The sequence below is a fragment of the Oreochromis niloticus genome, linkage group LG9 (assembly GCF_001858045.2).
Source record: "Oreochromis niloticus isolate F11D_XX linkage group LG9, O_niloticus_UMD_NMBU, whole genome shotgun sequence".
Taxonomy (NCBI): Eukaryota; Metazoa; Chordata; class Actinopteri; order Cichliformes; family Cichlidae; genus Oreochromis; species Oreochromis niloticus.
In genome coordinates, this window is record NC_031974.2 from 13,984,411 (window position 1) to 14,005,064 (window position 20,654).

A 20,654-nucleotide genomic window follows, 5' to 3' on the forward strand; every position below is an offset into this window, starting at 1 on the left:
CTACAGAATTGCTGGCTGTACGGCTCTCCCTTTCAACCTCATCCCAAAGGGGGTTTTGGTCGAGAGCCGAGGCGAATGGAACATACAAAACCCGCTGGCATGTCGATGGAACCGGCTTCAGATCATGTGTGCTTTGTGAAATGGTGCCTTACCCTGCTGGCAGTGGCTACCAAGAGATGCACATGGTCAGCAACAATACTCGGCTGGGCAGTGGCATTCGAATGATGTTCAGCTGGTATTAAGGGCCTTAATATGCGCCAGGAAAAAGCAATCCCCACGCAATTTTACCACTACCCCAGCCTGAAGCGTTGACACAAGGCAGCTGGATGGTTCCACAGATTCATAGCGTTCATGCCAAATCGTGACCCTACCATCTGCGCATTGCAGTAGAAATCTAAAGTCATCGTACCAAGACATGTTTTTCCACACTTCAGTTTTGGTGAGTCACAAGGAGTAGAGCCTGATTCGGTCTGGCCAAACAAGTTTCTGCGTGTTACGCATACTGAGATACTGATCTGCGAAGCAACCATGCTCATTACAGTTGCAGTCACTTTAACCAATCTAGCAGTTCTCCTCTGACCTCTGTCATTGACGAAACCAGCCCATCACTGGGTGTTTTGATGTTATCTGGGTTTTAAATCATATTTTGTAAACTATGGAGACAGCTGTTGTAAGTTCCCAGGGGTTAGCAATTTTTGAGAAACCATCGCAACAAGCAGTTTTATAAATCCACCTATTCCCTTTCATGTTATAGGTGTCACATATGTTATACGTAGAATATAGGATATGTGGTATATGATGTGAAAAGAAAAAAATTGAAAAACTAGAATTTAGTGCCATATTAAGCCTTTCTTTTACAGACATTTACATCATAATTTTGAAACTCTGCCCAAGTTTTATATGAACATCATACCTTTACATATGAAATGCATGCCTTTAACAATAAAAAGCATATTATCTCACCTTAAAAGTCTGTGACCAACATCTGAACTTAAAAACAACAACCTGTCTTACAAACAGCATGTTCTGGTGAAACAGCACCTACCAGGATACCCTGTTCACCGCAAAGGTCAACTTAATCTAAATCATTACACCTCCAATAGGGAAAAAAGACAAATGACTTTACCTAATTGAGTTCCAGCCGAGAAAACTGCTCGAGTCGAGCTCTTACAACAAGCAAAATGCATTAAGGATTGCTAAGGTTGCATCAGCCCACGGGGCTTAATGAACTCAGGGGGAAACAGAACTCTAAATCAAGTCTCCTTCTGTCACCAAGGGAGGTATCTCGTGTTCTTCGATGGATGTTTCATCACTTGCTTGGTTTAATGTTATGAACCCTGCAGTGATCTTGTGGCACTTTCCCAAATGAGCTTGATGAAACTAAATGGGGAGCCCATTATGTTAGTGTGCTGATAAATGATTCAGCTTCATATAAATGGAGGGAACTCTGCTAAGTTGGAAGATCATTTATCTCATGTCAACATGAGCCCTGCCGTTAAGCAGCTGGTTTCTACCTAAATTCATTCATTTTATTAAAAAAAAAAATGTCACTTGAATTTTAAGAAATGATTTGAAATAAATTAAATGGAAAGTATACGTTAAAACATTTGGACAACTGCATTTGTAGTTCCACAGGTACACTGTAAGAAAAGCACACGAGTGAAATCAAGAAGCTATTGCTAATTCTAATGACTAATGGGAGTTTTGCACAATTTTCCCACAAGAAATGTGTAATTAACAGCACTCTGAAGTGCCAAACTAATATAATTTTTTTTCAAAATGTGTGAACTGACTTTGTTACTTGGTTATGCCTTAAGGAGAAAGCAACAACACCTTATTCCCTCTTGAATAATTTATCTAAGGGCATCTCCAAAGGCCAAGCAACAAGGGAAAAAGCATCTTGATAATGACACAAAATACACGCAGGTACACTTAGATACAGGAGGTTACGGTGGGGGTGGGGTGGCTAAAGCAATAGCTAGAGCATAAAATATAAATAATGCAACAGCCACATAACAAATTACAGTCCAAAATTACTACATGTTGGTGAAAAAAACGCTTCTCTGATAAAATAGTGAAAGTAAAAGCTTCACAAAGACAGTGTTACCTGCAAAACAATTTTATTGGAATAATTAAATATTGTGTTAAAATTTAATTAATCTTTTAATAGTATATGACTTTTTTTTAAGTGCTCAAGTATAATAACTTGTTTTTAAAAAACTGCTTGGTATTACTTCCCATAAAGTCTTTAATGAGTGTGGGATATATTCAAATCATTAAACTTCATTTTGCATCTATACCAAACTAAAGAGTGGTACTTACAGTTTTATTGTGGGGTAACCGCGAACACCAAACTCTGATGCCATTCCTGCAACACAGAAAACAATGCAAATCATACTTGCTTTTTTTGAAAAGCCTAATCTCCGCATGTTGAAAGACGTCTCTCTCTTTGAAAGATTTAATACCCTCTTGTAATCTTCTTAAAGGATTCACATGCTCTCCTAATTTAATCTCACTGTAAAAATTAAGAATATCTCTCTGAAGCATTACAAAAAGAAATACGCTTGGCTGTGGCTGGAGAATACGTGTCCATAGATTAATCTTGCAGTTAGCAGCTGCTTAATAAGACACAGAACTGTTGCATTTGTAGCAGTATAATTTTTACTCTAACACACTTGTAATATTGCTGTATCAACATCGCTACATATTGCAAAAATGTCACAATAACCGGTATTAATACTCTAAAGTTTATATTGAAAGCATCATGATGTTGACCAACATGGTCCATTACAGAGAAATGTTGTCTCTAGCACATGAAGTAATCACCTGGGGGCACGCAAGCTCCAGGGGAAAACATTAAACTGCTACATGATTTACTCACCAGAGTAAGCCGTAGCATCCATCTTTCCCACACGAACCGGCGACCCTGAGCTCTTCAGCTCAGCTCCCACCTCGTGCCATATTGGCTCTAGTTTTTTACAGTAGCCGCACCACGGAGCATAGAACTGAAAGAGACCACAGGAATAAAAGAAAGCATTCTTTAGATCATGTCCAACCTACTGTGAAGTCTTTCATATAATCATAAACTATATTAATAGCAACCTTAATATTGCGCTGTCAAGATTCACCCCATTGTTGAATGGACAAACACACCACAGCTGAGTTAAAGCATTATTCGTAATTAACAGCAGATAAAAGAGGAAGAAAAATTGTAGTTCTTTACTTTTAAGCTAAGCTTGAAATAGTGGTTCAAGAACTGTAGTCATGTCATCCTGTTTTCACAAAACAGAGAAAAGAGAAGATGCTTTCAGCTGGTCCTTTATTTCCCAAAGGTTCACCACATAGGATGGATCTGCATGTTTGATTTGACACAGATTTTACGTCGGCTGTCCTTCCTGATGCATCCCTCCCATTTATCTGGGTTTGGAACCGGCGCTAGGACATTTTCATATTTTCTACATTGCAGAAGTCTGAACTTCATGATGTCACAATAACGGTGCCTTTACTACTGGGGCACAACAAAGGCAGAGTTGTGGTAAAAAGAAGGCACGCCCTGCTTTTACTAATCAAATGCACTGGTCATTAGCAAATGTGACCACTGCCATAGAAACAGAAGTTTTTCCCGTCTGGAGCACTGACACTTGTTTACCAGGAAGGAACGACATCTGCAATGCAGTGTCCAACTGTTCTTAGAGAAGCAAAAGCTGCTGTCCTTCAGTGTTGGAGAGGTTATATCACCATTTCCAAATAATTAAAAGTGCATCATTCTACAGTGAGAACATGGAAAATTCAAGACAACTGTTAATCTTGCCAGAAGTGGACACCGCGGCAAGTTCACCCTCAGAAAAACGCAACAACCCCAGAGCATCTCAGACTCTACAGGCCTTGGTTAGCATGTTAGATCTTAAAGTTAACATTAGTTAACAGGCTGAAGTATGGCTAGTCGTTCTACAAGCTAGTAACTCAGTAGACACTGGGCTGTACTTAATTTTTCCACAAACTGCTTCTGCATTTTCATGATTTTTTGATAATGACACTGTGTGATATGTCACGTGCTGCTGTCCATCTAAGGTTATAATTACCAAATTTTAAGACTTGGTAAGGAAACATTACTTTTATTAAATGTAGAACTGACAAAGGTCTAACTTTCTTTTTGCCATGACGACACATTAGCTACCTCTAAGGGAGACTATAATCAAATGTTAAACTCTCTCTCTCTTTTTTAATATCTGCCTTACTGGCAAGATTTATAATACATCAAGGGTTAATGAAGTATCAATACACTGAAGTATCCACAGATAATCCTGTACGCATATGTCTTCAAAATAAAAGTTGTAATGTTTTCAGCACATTTATAAAAATATGTCACAGCAAAATATATGCAACAGTACAGGACTTTTAATTTAATTGATTGAGGAAAGGTTGAGTTTATGTGAACAATGTAACGAAGTCTTAAGAGCTTGAAAAGAAGGCCACTGGACTTCTTTTGTCAAGCTCCTGAAGCTACCATGACGTGGACAACTGAGAACCTACACAGACATAACGTAATGAAGTAAGTTTCACGGGACAAGAGAAAATAAAATACTAACATGATACACTATGCTTACTAAACAAAAAGAATAAAAGGCCATTTAGGATAACTAAAAGACAGGTACTCTAAGATGAAACTGATGAGTTCATGTGAATGAAGGAGAAAACTGTGATATTTATGTTGTCAGTGTTAAGTGATGTTAGCTTTTGACCATTTAATCTTTTGCATGAAATACACTTCAGCAATGACTGACTTTAAGTCAGATTGTATTCCATTTCCTCACTTGGAGGAAAAAGTGCCAGACCGTCATTCCAGAGCACTCTGGCAGCACTAAATGTAGGGTTTAACAGACAGGCATGCACAAAATGACGACATGTTCATAAGAACAAAACAACCCACTAAAGGTTGCACGTCACGTCTTACTCCACCACCACAGAAGGATCTTCACACAGAGGTGAGATAGTAGCATGAGAAAGCATGATTCCCCATGCTCTTAATCATCACTATAACCAAAGGGCCATTTGCGGTACCATTGCATTTTACAAGTTAGGCAGTTATGAAGCCGGCATGACACACCGTGGTTGTCTTCATCAGTGGACGTAAGTATGTCTGAATTCATGCATAGCAAAAAGTAGTGTATTAAAGGATTGTTTTGTCTGGTCTCATTTAGTGTTTGGTTTTTGTCTGTTTTTTAATCATCATCTCTATTGAAACGTTATTATAAGTCTATTATATTATATGTGTGACTATTACATGTCTTATGTAAGTGGTTAAAATTTTTTGTATACTTAAAACACTGGTTTGTATCTGCTCTTTTGTACAAGTTAATTTTATGGCTTTTTCGGTTACACCAAATTTCTCCTGCACTATACACATTGGTGCTTTATTGTTGATTTAATGGCTAACCTAACATGTGACCATGGGCAACAGTTACAGTGGTCTTTCACCACCGCAAGCCAAAAGGATTACAAAACAGTATGGCAGTAAAAGACATAGATTCAGTGTTAAGCAGAACTTGTTCACTAATTTTACGTAGAAGCCTTTTGCTCCAGTGATTGTCTGGTTTGTTTGAATTTCTTTTTTAGGAGCTTAGTTTGCACAAATTACACAAAATCTAACAATTTCATCAGTATAAGAAAACAACACAAAAATAAAACTAATGTCAGAATTCACCACGCAGCCCATAACGCGCAGCAAAAGCAACTTTTGCTACTCTGGGTGTCGACACAAACCCTGCTTTAAAGCTCTCAGAGCCCCCGGCTTTGCCGTGCATGCATGACTTCTCATTCACTAATCACAGGGGACTGTTTGCATGACCCCCTCCCTTATGACATCCCACCCTGACTCCCATTGCTTCCGCAAGGGATGATTCAGACAGTGGCGTGCTGGATATGAAGTAAACCATAGCTCAAAGGACCCAGATTAGAGTGTGTGTTTGTGTGGGTCCATAATGTCAAACTCACATCAACCAGCCAGACGTCATTCACTCTGGTGTCTTTAAATCTATGGAAAAGAGAAAAAACATAGTTGTAACCATTCAGCTGAGACTAGACAGAAATTACAAGAATCTGTCAATCAAATAAAGCACATTAAAATTAATGAATAATCACTGCACCTGTTGTGATCATTAAAATCAAATGAAATACCACAAAAGACTGTGAGTAAACCATATGGGTAAATCTCTTAAAGTGTCTTCTTTGGTCCCCACAGCAATCCAAAGTCATATTTAACGTAAGAATCATATTCTCACATTTAAACTGCTGACATCTGGGGAGCTGAAAAAATCAATTAAAGCCTATGGCGTGCAGACTATTCTTTGCCCATTGATGAGCTAATGTTTAAATTATCATCGGCAAAATGATGAAAAACGTTCCAATACAAAGACAGGCTTATTACACACAAGAGAGATCATCTACAGAGACTTTTCACCACAGGCATCCAATTAAAAAAAATAAAGCACTGTGCAACTAGAAAGAGAGGAAATCAGGATCACCACCATGTATTTTTTTTCTGCTAATGCAACCACTGCAATGTGGGCACTTTTTACCATACAGGGTTTAGAGCATTGCTAAAGTACAGGAAGTAGGAGCAGTGAGCCACTTTGCATCCACACGGAGCATGATTTCTAAACTCGGAAGTTGCCGTAGCAGGAAGCTGAATTGGTGAATCAGTGAGGGAGGAAAAGCACATAGTAGTGCATCACTTACGTGTCATCTAGGTCTTCAACAAATGCAAGCACCGCTGAACTCAGGAAAGCCGCTATAACTGTGACGGTAAAAGAAAGCACTGAAATCAGACAAGCTGTTTGTCTCAATGTGAAGCTTTACAGCTTTAGGGTTTCTTTTCCTCCCCAGCATTAAACCTCATGACTGAAGCATCACCAGCTAAAGCTGTCGCCCCTCCGGCTAACTGTGCTTCAGTTTGAGCCGCATTTTCACCAACGGCAGCTGTAAGGGGCCTTTAAAGTGATGCTGGGATAGCGTGTGTGGTCCACTGTTATTCATACAGGAAATACAAAAGCTGAACATACCTCCACAAGCCAGGGAAGCTTTTACTTCTGCCATTGCTTCGAGTGGAAACAGCAAGCAGGAAACAACCGCTAAATCGACCTCCCTCCGCGCATGCGCCGGGTTACCAAACGAAACAGTTCCTCCTTAAGCTTTTTTTTGTTTTTTGTTTTTTTGTAGTTTAATTTTGCTTAAATTGTATTTTAATCTTTTATTTTGCACCACTTACTACATTTTTTACAGAAGATTTTCATCGACGTTTACGCCATGTTTACTGTCTATTATTACCACTTTATGAATGCACACACATGCATAAATATAAGTATTTATACTGTAATGACGAAACTGCAAGTCAAGGTTTGTGATGCAGGTCGTCCTAATAAACAGAGGTGATTAATTTTAAATTGAAAAACAAAGACAAATAATTAATGAATATTGTGTTATGTTCAATTTAGTTTTTCATTTTTACATTCCGTTGATTGAACATTTCTCCACAGTTAAATAGACTAAGAAAGATCATCTAATGAAAACAACACAAGGTACTGATGTTGGTCTTTCTGTTTATTTGTTTTTTACGGGGGGCCTGGTTGCTGTAATTATTTATTTATTTCATCCGGTTGCTGTTTCTTATTTTACAGTTTCCCTCCTTTTTTAAAATCAGCAACCTTTTAACTGTACTGAGTTTTGAAGAAGCGACACTGATGATGGCTACCTGTTCCCACCATCAGGTGTCGCTCTAAGATAACGGGCAGCGGGCCAAGCACCTCAATGCCTGTGTACTTTCATAGAATAAAGTGGTAATATACAATAAATATCATCAATATTACGATACAGCTCTCTGTCTTCACTTTTTTTTGTTTGTTTTTAGTAGTATCTTAAATACATAAACATTAAAATACTACCAAACAATCACATTGATTTATACACATTCTTTTTTTTTCTTTTGTTTAACACAATATTTTAATCTTTAAAAAGACAGAGAAGAAAGGCTTTTGCAGTACAGGGAGTGTTGCATCTCAATATTTTACTCAGAATAAGAGAAAATTTTCACCATAATTTGAACATACCCAAAACATATGCCAGTGATTGGCGTCCAAATTTGTGCACTGCCTCCAAGATGGCTCCAGCGACTTGGAATATTTGCTTCTGATATTCATATTTACAAATCATGATTTTCCAAGCAAATATTCTTCACTTCTTTGAGTTTGTGGATGAGTATTGTGCACTTATCACTGAATGCCTCTGAATCTCATATCTAACACTACTGATTGCAGCTGCCTTGCTTCTCAAGTTACCCGCAGTCTACGTCTGCCGTTCTATGACCCTAAGGTCCAATCACTTCGTACACAAAAGACATCACAGAACCATTTGTTTTATTGAAAACATATTTATTTGTTTGTTTTGAGAAGGTTTTTAGAATAATAATTTGTATCTAATACTGAATATCTTTAAGGTTATCAAACATGTTTGCACATAGACTTCATCTTGGAAGTTTATAATTATGATTCATATTTACAAACCAAAGGTTCATCTCACATATGATGCACACAAGTAAATATACAATACATTACAAGGCATAGAATGGTTAAGCTTCACAGAGTGTGGCTGAAATTTACAAAATAAATAAGAATATTTTGTGTAACTTTATTTTCCTATTGTCTTCACTTGTCTCTCTTCAAACCTCTGGCTGGCACACCAGGCATGTAGCTTTGTTTCAGAGTTTCACTGGCACTGGAGTACCAGCGTTGTGTTGTGTTTTTCCTCATTGCATTGAATGCGTTGAGTACCATTTCAGAACTTCATATTCAAAGTAAACTGAATGCCATAAGCTTGCAAAAGAGTCGTAAAGAAGGCAGAGGTCTTGCTGGATTTTTGATTATTAAATATGAACTCCTATGCTCGTTCATCAACATCAGACAATTTCTTGTAGAACAAAATCTTGGTCCAGAAATTTTAGAGGGAAATTCCAGTTTTTTTGCACCTTAGACAGAAATGCTTATGTACAAAATCAGCACGTCATTCTTGGTCAGAAAGCAAGAAGAGAAAGCATGAAATACTTTTGTACCCTGTGAAAGAGCTGTACTTTCTCACGGGGTGAATAGCAATCATGACTGTGTTACTAAACACATTCATGTGGAGGATCGCCATGCTGACGGCTCATGTGCCAAGTTTGTGGAGGGCTGAATGCCTTTGTATTTGGAAGGGCAGGAACCTGGACACAAGCTGTTAAGTTACATTGTAAGGCCACGGTGACTCCTGCGGTGACAAAACCGCTGAAGCAAAGACAGCTAACACAACACAAATATACATTTTTAGTATTTGGGTCACATTCAAAGCATCTGCAATGCACCGCTGAGTTCTCAGTTTCAGAAGTAAAAGTGCCCTCCTTATAATACAAACATACAAAGGCGTGAATTTTAACCAATTCTTTGCCTTTCTACACAACTTTTCATCTAGAAACTTGCAGTACAGCAAAGTTGTTTGTCTTCTTTACATAAAGAGAGGACTTGTTCTGCCATCACAGGCCAAGCTGTAGACTCCCACACTCTGCTGTCTGACTGAACCCACTCATGTCATCTTACAAAAGTGACCTCAATGGAGCCTTTAAACAAAGCTTTCTTTGCCCCATTTTATCGCTCATCAGAAAACAACAACAGCAGTGACACGATTCAGATTTCCACAGGCTACACTCACTCTTGACACCAAATTATTCCTTTATGGACAAAAATGAGCATTATTATGAAGCTACATGTCTAACATCACAATTCATAATTCAGACAAAACATAATACAAAAAAATTCTCATCAACATCAAACGGCAGCATTCATTTGAACACAAAGCAACAACATAACAACCAAAGTTTGCATTTTGTTTGTATTATTTCAACTGACAGCAGTCCAAGGCCCAACTGAAACATGAAAATGAATCTCCTGCTGATGTTTATGCTGCTGGAGGATAAGATGACATAATTCTTGCTCAATTCACCATCATAATCAAAACCTCTGTGGTTCAGTCCTTGGACAAATACAAAATTGAAAACCCTGCCTCCCAGTTTGTGGACTTGTGTTTATTTGACTGGTCAAACAGGATTGAAAGAGCACTGCGCACACTTTAGTGCCTTTAATTTAGCAATTGTAACAATTTGTCACAAGTAAAATCTCCAAGACTAGCTAAATTCCACAATTGTCTACCATCAGAGCCCATGTTTTCTAGTTTCATTCAGCTTTCAGCGTACTCTCATACCAAAGATCCTGCTGCACGACACAGCAACAAAATCAGAGTTTTCCTGTGAGTCTTAAGCTTTTACAAAAACCAGAACAGCTTGCTTAATGCTGGTTGAAACTGCACCACACACAAAAATCCTATAAAAATCTCCTTAACTGTTTTTAGGTTTTTTTCCCAAGTAGCATCACTTCAGGAATCAGAGAACACGATAAACCTTAAAGATCCATCTCTTAGGTCCATGAGAGAATAAAAGAAAAACAAATCTCAATGAGAAGAAATCATGAATGCTTCCATAAATTACTTTTGCTTACTAATTTCAGCTGTTGCGTAGTCGCCACTACAATCACACTCCAACCCACAGATTTTAGTCCTTCTAAGTGGCCAAACAGCACGTTAAAAGTGTCACTGAGGACTGGGGATCTATACCGTGTGGCTGCCTCAGGTACATCACCTGAAAGCCTTTTGAAGTGAAAAAAAAAGTAAGGCTCTGGATGAGGCACATCGGTGACGTCACATAAAGTGGATGAAAACAAAGGCGTGCTGCTGTAGCGCTCCTCTAATACTACTGTGCATACTGTACACCCAGCCAACTCCAAAATGACCTATGCTTATTTAAAAAGTTCTTAAAGTCGCTGGAATAAGCAGCAGCTACATGGTGTGCAGCATTGCATAGTTGAGTTCCACTGAGGACTACATATTACAGCGTGACAAGCCATCATCGACAAGCATCTGGTAGATCAATGCTCATTCCAGGATGTCTGTTTCAAATGGGACCAGATGGTAGTAGGAGAGGTTGGTGACATATGCTTCTGTTTCTTCATCACACACATCTGTTTCCAATGGCAAAAACTCTGTTCCATCTTCATACCTGGCAATAAAACAAAAGACGTACTGGGTTAACCCATGCCTGTGTAGCTTACCCCAGGAATCAAAGGTGTGATGTAAGTGTCAACATCAAAACACTGACTAAAAATTTAGAGCTGTGCTGCCATTTATGGGTGATTTACATTGTTTTTGTGTTTCTGTGAAGTACCGAGAGGAATGTGTTCCTCTTTTGCTTTCTACACACACCCAAGGAAGGAAGAGCTGCACAGACACACTTCCTGTGCTGTGTGAACCGGGTGGAGGGTCCTGGGGTAGGTTCACATTCTAGGACCTCTTTACCCACCAAAGTATTTATTGTATACACTCAAAGGCAAGCATGGAAATCCTAACATTTGTGAGAAAGCAAGTAGGTAGTTTCTTACTCTGAAGTGGCCTTCAATCCTGCAACTGTGTTAAACTCACTCTGGCCCTTAATGTGATTTTAAACATAGTTTTCTTGCTCAGTAACATGTGCAAAGGCAAATATAATAATGACTGAGCGATCTTAATACTCACGTATGTTCTACAGAGTCGGTCGATGAAGGTCTCTCTTTTTCTTCGGGGATACTGTGATCGAACACGATGGTTTCTGTGTTGGCCAGACAGAATCCATTGGACCGCATGATTTCTGCAAAATGCAGAGAGGAATATTAAATCATCCTTAAAGAAATCATGAAAAATAATTGAAATGTAGTTATATTCACATTAAATAAGTATATGTACCTGATATCTTGATTGGACTGTCAAAGCATGGCTGGATTCTGTGGACTTTGTCGTTCCTTAACACCTGATCCAGGGGCGACCGCTCAAAGAAAGTCAGCATCACCTCTGATCTGGAATACTAAAGAAAGAGGTTTTTGAATACAGAGCTTATGTTCTCATGCAAGAAGCTTTTACAGGTCTAATATGCCATGCCATCAGATGAAATACCAACCTTGCATGGCATGTTGATTGCATTCTTCAGTAGCCTTTCCACTTCGTTTAACTTCTCCTCAATGTCGGTCGCTTCTTTGATTTTCACCAGCCCTGAAAGAAACAAAAAGAACTCTAAATGATTGCGGTACGCTGGATTTGGCTGCTGATTTGAATTCCTGTCAGTGAAATAAAACTCTATTAACTTGATTCCTTCGATTTAAAACCATCCACTGGATCTCCATGAAGTGTTTTACATCTGTTCATGTGACGGGCCGCCGAGGCAGACCGTGTGTGGGTTAGTGTTGAGGACCCAGGAGCAGACAGAGGCGAGGGGATGAAACTTGAAAGCCCCAAAATGGACCTTTATTTTGCTAGTTGCAGGCGATAACATGAAAACTAGGAGAACTAAGTACAACAGAGTTAACTGAGAAAACACTGAGTCAAATAAGACCTAGAGCTACAACTTAAACTGTTAGAATAAACTATGATCAGACATGGGATGAGAAAAAAAGACAACACGACGCCGAACACAGGAAGACTGAGGACTTAAATACACACATGAGGTGATCAGGAGAAGTGGAGACGCATGAGGACACAGCTGACTCGAATGAAACATAACGACAACACAGGGGAGAGTAACACTGGACACACTAACATGAGACACGGCCCTTCAAAGTAAAACAGGAAACATGACAGGCATAGACTAGACTGATGGTGCGACCGTGGCTCAGGGGGTTGGGAAGGGCACCTGTAACCGGAAGGTCGCCGGTTCGATCCCCGGCCTTTCTGTCCTGGTCGTTGTGTCCTTGGGCAAGACACTTTACCTACCGCCTACTGGTGTTGGCCAGAGGGGCCGATGGCGCGATATGGCAGCCTCGCTTCTGTCAGTCTGCCCCAGTGTGTGAATGTGAGCGTGAATGAATAATGTCATTGTAAAGCGCTTTGGGTGCCTTGAAAAGTGCTATATAAATCCAATGCATTATTATTATTATTATTACTGAACTAAACCTAAGAACTAACTCTTAATCAGAATAACAATGAAATTTAAGATTATAATATTCAAAACAGGACAACTAAAGAATCAGAAAACAAACCATAATACAGAAAAAAACACCAAAATACAAGAAACTGAAAATAGTGGGTCAAAATGACGCAGAACCATGACAGTTCAAGAGCCCTGGATGATAAATAGTCTTGCTTTTAGCCTTTGAGCTTCCTTTGGGGTCAAACATTTTCCTTAAAATCATTGCATTATTATGACCTATTCAATGTTACTCATTCAAAGACTGACTCACCTGTCAGTCTTTTTAATGTTGTAAAAAGTGTATCATAACAACTCTAGGACAGAGTGAAATTTGACGCAGCGGTGCCTTTAGAATAGATGCTTTTGGTGAGCCCTTATCATTTAGCACCAAGAGGTTAAGTTTTAAAAACTACTTCAGTTTATATTAATACAAACACTGGTATTCACTGACTTTGTGTTTAGACCTCGTTAGATATATATGATAATGTAAAATGACATTGAGAATTATACAAGCTATGAATAAGCAGTTTGGTATTATCATCAACTCTTAAATATAGAGACTGATGTACAAAGAAACTTTCCCTCCATGAAAAGGCCAAGTGTAACTATTTCTGCACCTAGAAAATGAAAGAGGGCAATCTCTATGACCTTTACAGCCATCACTGTGTTCGCTTTCTGTAGGTCAAAACACAAAAGCCAGACAGATTTTAATTCATCCCTACTCTTGAAAAAGACTGCCTCAAATGCAAGAGTCCTTTTTATTTCGGTAACCTTTTTCCTCACAATGCCCCATGATATTTACCTCACGTAGGAGGAGAGAAAAACAGACCACATACCATTGTCCTTAGAGCAAGAGCACGGTGCACACTAACACTGTAAAACTGCCACCGCAATTGCTGGCATTTGTATAACAGCAGTAATAACAGAGGAAAGTAATAATAGGTGGTGGAGTGGCTGCAGAACAATGTCTGTGATAGCACGCTAATCCTGCATAAAACTAGGAATGCAATTTAAGAGGCAGTGGGAGCGTAAAATCAGCACATTTGGTAATAGAAGGCTACCGCCGCTATGAGTGAGCAAGTCAGCAGAGCATCATTTACAGCCAGCCTGCTGACAAAGGGATGTGGTGAGGAGAATAATGATGAAGACTGCAGCCACAGGGATGTGGCTCTGTCTGAACTGACTGGGACAGATGAAATGTAGTCACACAGTGGTTACATGGAAGCACTGAGTAAAAGGACCTCTATACACACAGCCTCATCCATTTATAATGGCCCACATTGATGACATCATATCCTGGGGGATGTTAAGAGTGATTTGGCAGTTGAATCATGACTAGGTGCCCAATCTGAAGCTTGTGTTGTGCCTTCCTTCTGTTTAACTTGCAAAGTCATTTCAATATCTGTTTGCCTCTTTCTGTTAGTGTAAAGAAGTTTAATTACACATTTATTCTCTGAAATATCTCAATATAAGGAAGTGAAGAACAATTTCAACCCTAGAACGTTTTTGTTCATTCACAGAAAGTTTTTTTCAATATAAACAGAAATTTCTGTTGTAGATAGACGCATCTGACATTTGATTTTTTCTCATTTAATTACATTGGTATAATCTATGCCCTCTTTCACATTTTAGTTCGCTAATTTTCTTCATAGTTTTCTTCAACGATCTTTTTTTTTCTTGATGAAAACAAGACGATACCTAAATAAGTACTAATGCACAAGGAAAAAGCAATGATGAAGTTTATCTACACTTTTGTCAAATAAAAAGAAGAAAAAAATGTTCAAGAGAGACAAGATCCAACCAGAACTAATTAAGATGTGTAGAAAGGCGGGACGAGTTTGGAAGTGATTCAATCAGAAGTAAACTCCTTATGCAGTTGGGTTAGACATGCACAATTTGATCTGGCCCCGGGAAACAGGGTGGGAACGGGAGTTCAGCTAACTCCCATGCTCCCTGTTTCTCATGAAAACGTGACAAAATGTCAACGTGAAAAGTAGACAAATGGACATATTACAAATTTAGATGACTAAATTTAGATTTTAGTCAAAAGTCTAAATCAAAATTTGTTGTCAAATGAACACTGTTGTCTTTCACAGGCTGATTCTGGTCCCCGGGCTTTATGTTTGACACCCGTGTTTTAGGCACTTTAAGATGTTTTAGTACTAAAACTAGTGATAGGTTTGTGTCAATATTCAGTGTGTAAACATGCAAAAATTAGATAAATGTGTTACAGATTGGTCCACTGGACCAGAAAAATACGGGAGATGTGTCAGTAAATAAAAGCAGCTTTAAGGAGAGTAAGTAAAAATTGTTTAAAATATGTAGCTGAAGTCAGAAAATAACCTGGATAAAACAAGACAAGCCTCACAATGTTGGAAATGAGTCCGTAAGTTCATTAGATTGTGTTACAGTTGTTCATATTAATTCAAAGCCTTGGGAGGTTTCAAGAGCGAGTCAGCAGTCAGCAGTTAACATCTTAAACGGAAACAAAGCCTAGATGACAACGTCACTGCGGAGACTTCAAACCACACCCTGTCTTGTTCGTTGTTATCCTTGGGGACAGATTTCAAAGTTTGTGTCCACTGATGTAGTGCAGTAATGTTATAAATTCAATGAAAAGAAGTACACTTTATTGCATGCATGCACGCAGTCCATTGAGGAATGAATTAGGAAGAATAAATCATGGGCATTTAATCTTGGAGATTTGGAGCAATCAAGCTCACAGATTGCTGTTCTTTTCTTCAGAGTCTGATCTTGGCTGTGTCTTTGCACATAAATATTTTCAAAGTGGGAAGTAGAGAACATCTTGGGTAGGGGTGACAACGATGCGACGTTTTTCACTGCATAATCTGGAAGACTGCGTATAACACCAAGACTCAAACGTGTGTGATGTGTGTGTGTGTCTCTGCCAGTTGTGCAAGTTGTAACCACTGTTAATCTGGTGCGTGTAGCTTGATTATGTGTCTAATTATAGAGTGCAAATTTCGGCATGTAACTGCTGCCATCAGATGGCTTCACACGGTGTTAATCAGTCATAAGGCGTGATGACGTGTAAGCATGTTATTGTAGACGACAAATACTGATTAATGTTTATTTTAATCACACAAAAAAACTTTAGGATGAGAAAAAACATTAATTAAAGAAAGTTTGGGGATTTTTCGGGAGAGGATTTCGTGCCACACTTCCACTAATTAGCTTTGGAAATCACTCTAACACATCAATCTTCACACTAATATTAGAGTGCTTCACTAGATTACTGACATGTGTCTCATGAGTGTAACCCAGGATGTCTAATTTTCTGTGTTGGCTAGATTTTCATGGTTGTAAACTGATTTTTCTGCTTGGACTTTCTGGTTGCAGTGGTCCATGCACTATAAATAATTAAACAACACTGTCATTGGTGGTATAGAGCAAATTCTCCTACAGTGAAACTATTTTCACTTTACCCTACAGTGACCTCAAAGCCAGCCATTTTGGCTCTTTTTAGTTGTCTCTTAGTAGCTTTCACTTTTGATTACTGTACTTCTATTTTTAAGAAGAACATGTGACTGTATTTATTTACCTGGGGCTGCTAGGTAGTAAAATGTGATCAGTAATCAGTATCACTAATTTTAGTCATCATAAAGGTAGCTTATTATAGAATGCCATGGTGACAAGAAGCTCTGTAATATTACAAAAAATAGAAGCATGTGTATAACAGGAACTCAGCCGTCCCCACGTCTTCCTCATGCACATTATCTAGTCATCCTATGTTGTAAGAGCCACATTTCACAGTTATCTTCTGCAGGGATCTGATAAGCTGCAGTCAGCAGCACAGTACTTAATCATTCCACCACTAACATGCTACAGTTTGTCAACATATTATTCCTGGATGCTTCAGTCATCAAGCCCCAGGCATGGTCAGAAAGAGAATGTTACTTTTATTAGCAAGAAGTTGCACCAAGTTGTTGCTGCAGGCCATTTTAATCTTTACACGTGCACGCTATATTTCCTGTAAAATCTCTATTTGCAGCAGCTACGTGCATGCTGCCATTTGTTTTGGTTCAGCTTGATTCAGCTGCCGTTAAGCTGGAAGTTAAAGGAAGACTTTGGTATTTCGAGGAATTTAGTTTCTTGAGTTATGGTTGAGTTATGCTTGCTGTTGATAGTCTTGCACCTCCACAAAGCTCACCCGCCCCTCCGAGATCATTGATAAATGCAGCAATGTTGTTTTGTATTGATTTTTTCTTGATTAGATTAAACAACTATGTTAAATAGCGACCTTTACAGATGACATAAGATGCTAGGTTAGGTGAATTCTCCTGTTTGTAGCCATTCTGCGCATATTAATGATCAAATTGCCTATTTTCTTCAGTCTCATCTCTCATCTAATGCAAATTTTGAACAGACAATGCATGCACATCCCATTTTAAATGTCTAATTGCATGAAAATGATGTGCACATATTCCGTTTTTTATTATACAGTGCATTATATGTAGTCTGCCAATTTAATAGCCTCTCCACATTCTGAGTGTCAGTGTCACCTTCACTGCCTACAACAGAGTAAAAGTTGAGGTTGTATTATATTGTTTAGCATTTATTTATTACTGTAAAAAACAAAAAGCCTAAATAGAAAAACTGCTTCAGTAGGCAACAGAAGCTGAGAGTTAGTATGAGTGATTTCGACGCTGTCTGTGTCTACATTCCTTGATCATATCTAGCTCACATGGAATGTGAGCAATCGCTCGCTGTCTGTATGCTCATGGGGTCACATGTAAGGTAAGTGTGATGAGGCCCTGGCAGACCAGCGGTACTAAATATGGGAAGTCCACTCCTCCGCAGTCGCCCTCTTTCTCATCATGACATAAGTCTGAAAAGCTCTGCACGCCTTCCTTGTTGCCTAGGCGCAGCACAGAAACAGGAAAACATGACCAGAGCCAGAAATTGTGGCAAAGTGGACTGAGAAAGGGCAGACCTATGTTTTTTTTTTCCCCTCAGGATCTTCAATCAATGCAGCAATTAGATGGGATGCAAAGGAAATATTAAAAAGGGATAGGAATTCAGGAAATCCTCAATTTTTTTTAACCCTGTGGCTCACAATCCGTCAATGAAATGCTCAGACCAGTTTCAAACACTAACATGGTCTCCTTCAGCTTCATTTATCATTGAGCTATAATCAGCATATGAGAGTGACAGACGGAATAAAGAAGTGAAAAGTGAGTCATGAGATCAAAAACGTCTCGTCCCAAAATGCATTCCACACTGCACTGGCTGAGCCGAAGCAGCTAGCTGTCAACAACTCTGTCAGCTATTTTAGTGCCTGAGCAGGAAGCCAGCCTTTCCAGTCCCAGCTAAAGGGATGTCTCCAAAACACTGGTATAAGCTCAGCAAGTAGACACAAAAGCAAAGTGCCAAGGAGATTGTGGGGAGGGTCATCTCTCACACAGGAGAGGCTGGGAGCTTTGCCAAATTTGCAACAGTTGTGGGGTATCCAAATCCTGAACGCTGGAGGTTCACACATAGTATACCAAAACACTGCCCTCTGCAAAGCGCTGCCTTATAAATCATCTGATATCAGTAGCACAAAATCTTTCACATTCAGTTTTGATGTTTTTAGTTGTATTTACTCAAAATTAAGTGATGTAAACCAGGACCACTGTAATTTAAAAATAAAAAGAAACATGTTATTTCTGCAGTAATTTGTGGCTGGATGGCTCTCCTGCACTTCCATTTAAAAAAAATAGAAAGTGGAAAAGAGTGCGGGAAAACCAGTAAAAAAGACCCCTAGATTAAGCTAAACACAGGTGGTTGAAAGTGACTGTGAACATGGTCAAAGACAACCTATGCTTTGGTTGGATCCTCAGATACAGTCTCAAATTTGGAGACGTGATGGCAAAATAGTGTGTCAAATAACTGTGATGTTAACCTAAAACGCTACCATCTGGACTAACTGCTTATATCTCAACGAGTTTATATTTCAGCATCGATCTTCTGCAAAACTGTGTAGTTTTATCCCTCATAATAAAAATGTGCATAAGCAATAGAAATATTTTTGCCGTGGCCTTTGATCAAAGTTTTAAGCTACCAGAAAAGACTTGCTCCAGCAGCAAGCTTGTGATGTAAGATGTAAAGAACAGATTTCCACACTGAAAGTCTGTGTTGGTATTTAAGGATCCCCATAGGGAATCCAGCTCCCATAGAGTCATGGCAACAAATCTTACACATAGTGTGTCCAGTCTTTTAGGTCCTAAATATTGACATAGATTAGAAACATGCTGTCAGCACAGACTATGTGATAGTTCTATTGATGTGACATCCTAAAGTGCACAATGTTAATTATTAACCTCCTAGGCTCTGAAGCACCCAGCATTTCAAATTAGAACCAAGCCTTTGCTGATTAAGCTCAATATATATATATTTTTCTTCGTGTATTCCGCTTTGTTAATCACCAGCACTTTAATAAGCCCTATGGTGTCAATGGATCATTTGCGTTACACTGGATCTGACTGCAATGCACAAAAACGCACAAAGACAACAACTTCTGTACTATCTCTTGCAAAATGTAAACAGGAATATAATCTTCTGCTGGAGGATTTCCTTTAGGGAGTCCACCGCAAACTCCAAGACAAACTTTTCAATTAGTTAAAAAAAAGTGGTCAGTGCTAATTTAGTTCGAATTAGCTTCATATTGCTGAAAAATGCTCCAAAAGTCTGGTAAATAGTAGAAAACTGAGCTCCAATTATTTGACTAATTACATAGAAATGCCATCTGCATGTTTATTTGCCTGAAATGCCAAAATTAGTTTGTTTTCTTTGTTTCGGGACTTCAGAGTAAATATTTCTCTTCTGGAATTTGAAACTCGTGGTGCTAAAGAGGGGTGGCCTTACTTCCTACACTTACAGTATAAATGCAATATGCTCCTGAACGGGAATATAATAATAGAAATGAGTTGTGATACTGCTCTAGCATCACTTCCTGCCTTGTAGATTAGTAACTGTCACATGTTATCCTGCTATCACACCAACCTTCTATCAGTGGAGATTTGGACAGATCTCGTCTGTCCTCCGGAAAAGACTCCACCAGTCTCTTAAACAGCCGCCCGAGATCAGAGTAACTCCGATGCAAGTATAAAATGTTCCTGTCAGACCACTCGGTCCTGATCTCGAAAAACTCCTCTTCCTCTCCGCTCTGACTGATGATAAGTCTCCGGATCCCGTTAACCCAGCAGTCCCGGACGAACATGTTGACCAGGGACGTCCCTTCAAACACAGCCGATGCCATTCCTCTTAGCCGTCAGTCCAGCATGCTGCGGCGGGCCCGGTGAACAGCAGAATTAGGAGGTGTTCGCGATGACAATGTCAAATAAATAAACAAATAAAAGAAGGCAAGGCAACTTTGGTAACTTTTCGACCAGCCCCTCTGTCTGAGCGGCACAGTCTGAGCGGCAGCTGAGTGTGAGCGAGAGGAGGATGATGGCTCAGCCCATCACAGGCGTAATCTCAAACGTGGCATGACTTAGAAAAAAAAATAGACTTTAGAGCCAGAGATAACGCCCCTGCAAAACTGATTTGGTAATATTGATCCAGCTGCAGGTTTTTGTTTTTTTTC

At 39.1% G+C, this 20,654-nt stretch overlaps 2 protein-coding genes across 3 annotated transcripts in view; both read right to left on the reverse strand.

The window, feature by feature from the left end:
• tmx3b (thioredoxin related transmembrane protein 3b) overlaps positions 1-7,218 on the reverse strand; it is a 34,746-nt gene extending 27,528 nt beyond the window's left edge. For both annotated transcript variants that reach the window (XM_005449019.4, XM_005449018.4), the window contains exons 1-5: positions 7,062-7,218; positions 6,739-6,796; positions 5,995-6,034; positions 2,882-3,005; positions 2,323-2,368 (exon numbers count right to left, since the gene is read on the reverse strand). In XM_005449019.4, coding sequence (XP_005449076.1) covers positions 2,323-2,368; positions 2,882-3,005; positions 5,995-6,034; positions 6,739-6,796; positions 7,062-7,095 — 302 coding nt within the window. In that variant the 5' untranslated portion in view covers positions 7,096-7,218. The remainder of the gene's footprint in view (positions 1-2,322; positions 2,369-2,881; positions 3,006-5,994; positions 6,035-6,738; positions 6,797-7,061) is intronic.
• A 1,506-nt stretch (positions 7,219-8,724) lies between these two features.
• Positions 8,725-20,654, reverse strand: pxdc1b (PX domain containing 1b). The gene is made up of 5 exons (XM_003439268.5): positions 20,072-20,654; positions 12,062-12,153; positions 11,851-11,968; positions 11,644-11,755; positions 8,725-11,131 (listed from the first exon to the last, which is right to left on the reverse strand). Exons 1-5 carry the CDS (start codon positions 20,325-20,327, stop codon positions 11,008-11,010), a joined length of 702 nt encoding a protein of 233 aa, XP_003439316.1. The 5' UTR covers positions 20,328-20,654; the 3' UTR covers positions 8,725-11,007.

What these genes read in the sequence shown, in the direction of transcription:
- pxdc1b (XM_003439268.5), bottom strand. Translation starts at nt 20,327, where the DNA reads ATGGCATCGGCTGTGTTTGAAGGGACGTCCCTGGTCAACATGTTCGTC. An exon ending in CAATCAACATGCCATGCAAG is followed by an intron (nt 11,969 to 12,061) that starts GTTGGTATTTCA and finishes CTCTTTCTTTAG; the next exon opens with TATTCCAGATCAGAGGTGAT. An exon ending in ACCGACTCTGTAGAACATAC is followed by an intron (nt 11,132 to 11,643) that starts GTGAGTATTAAG and finishes TTTTATTGCCAG; the next exon opens with GTATGAAGATGGAACAGAGT.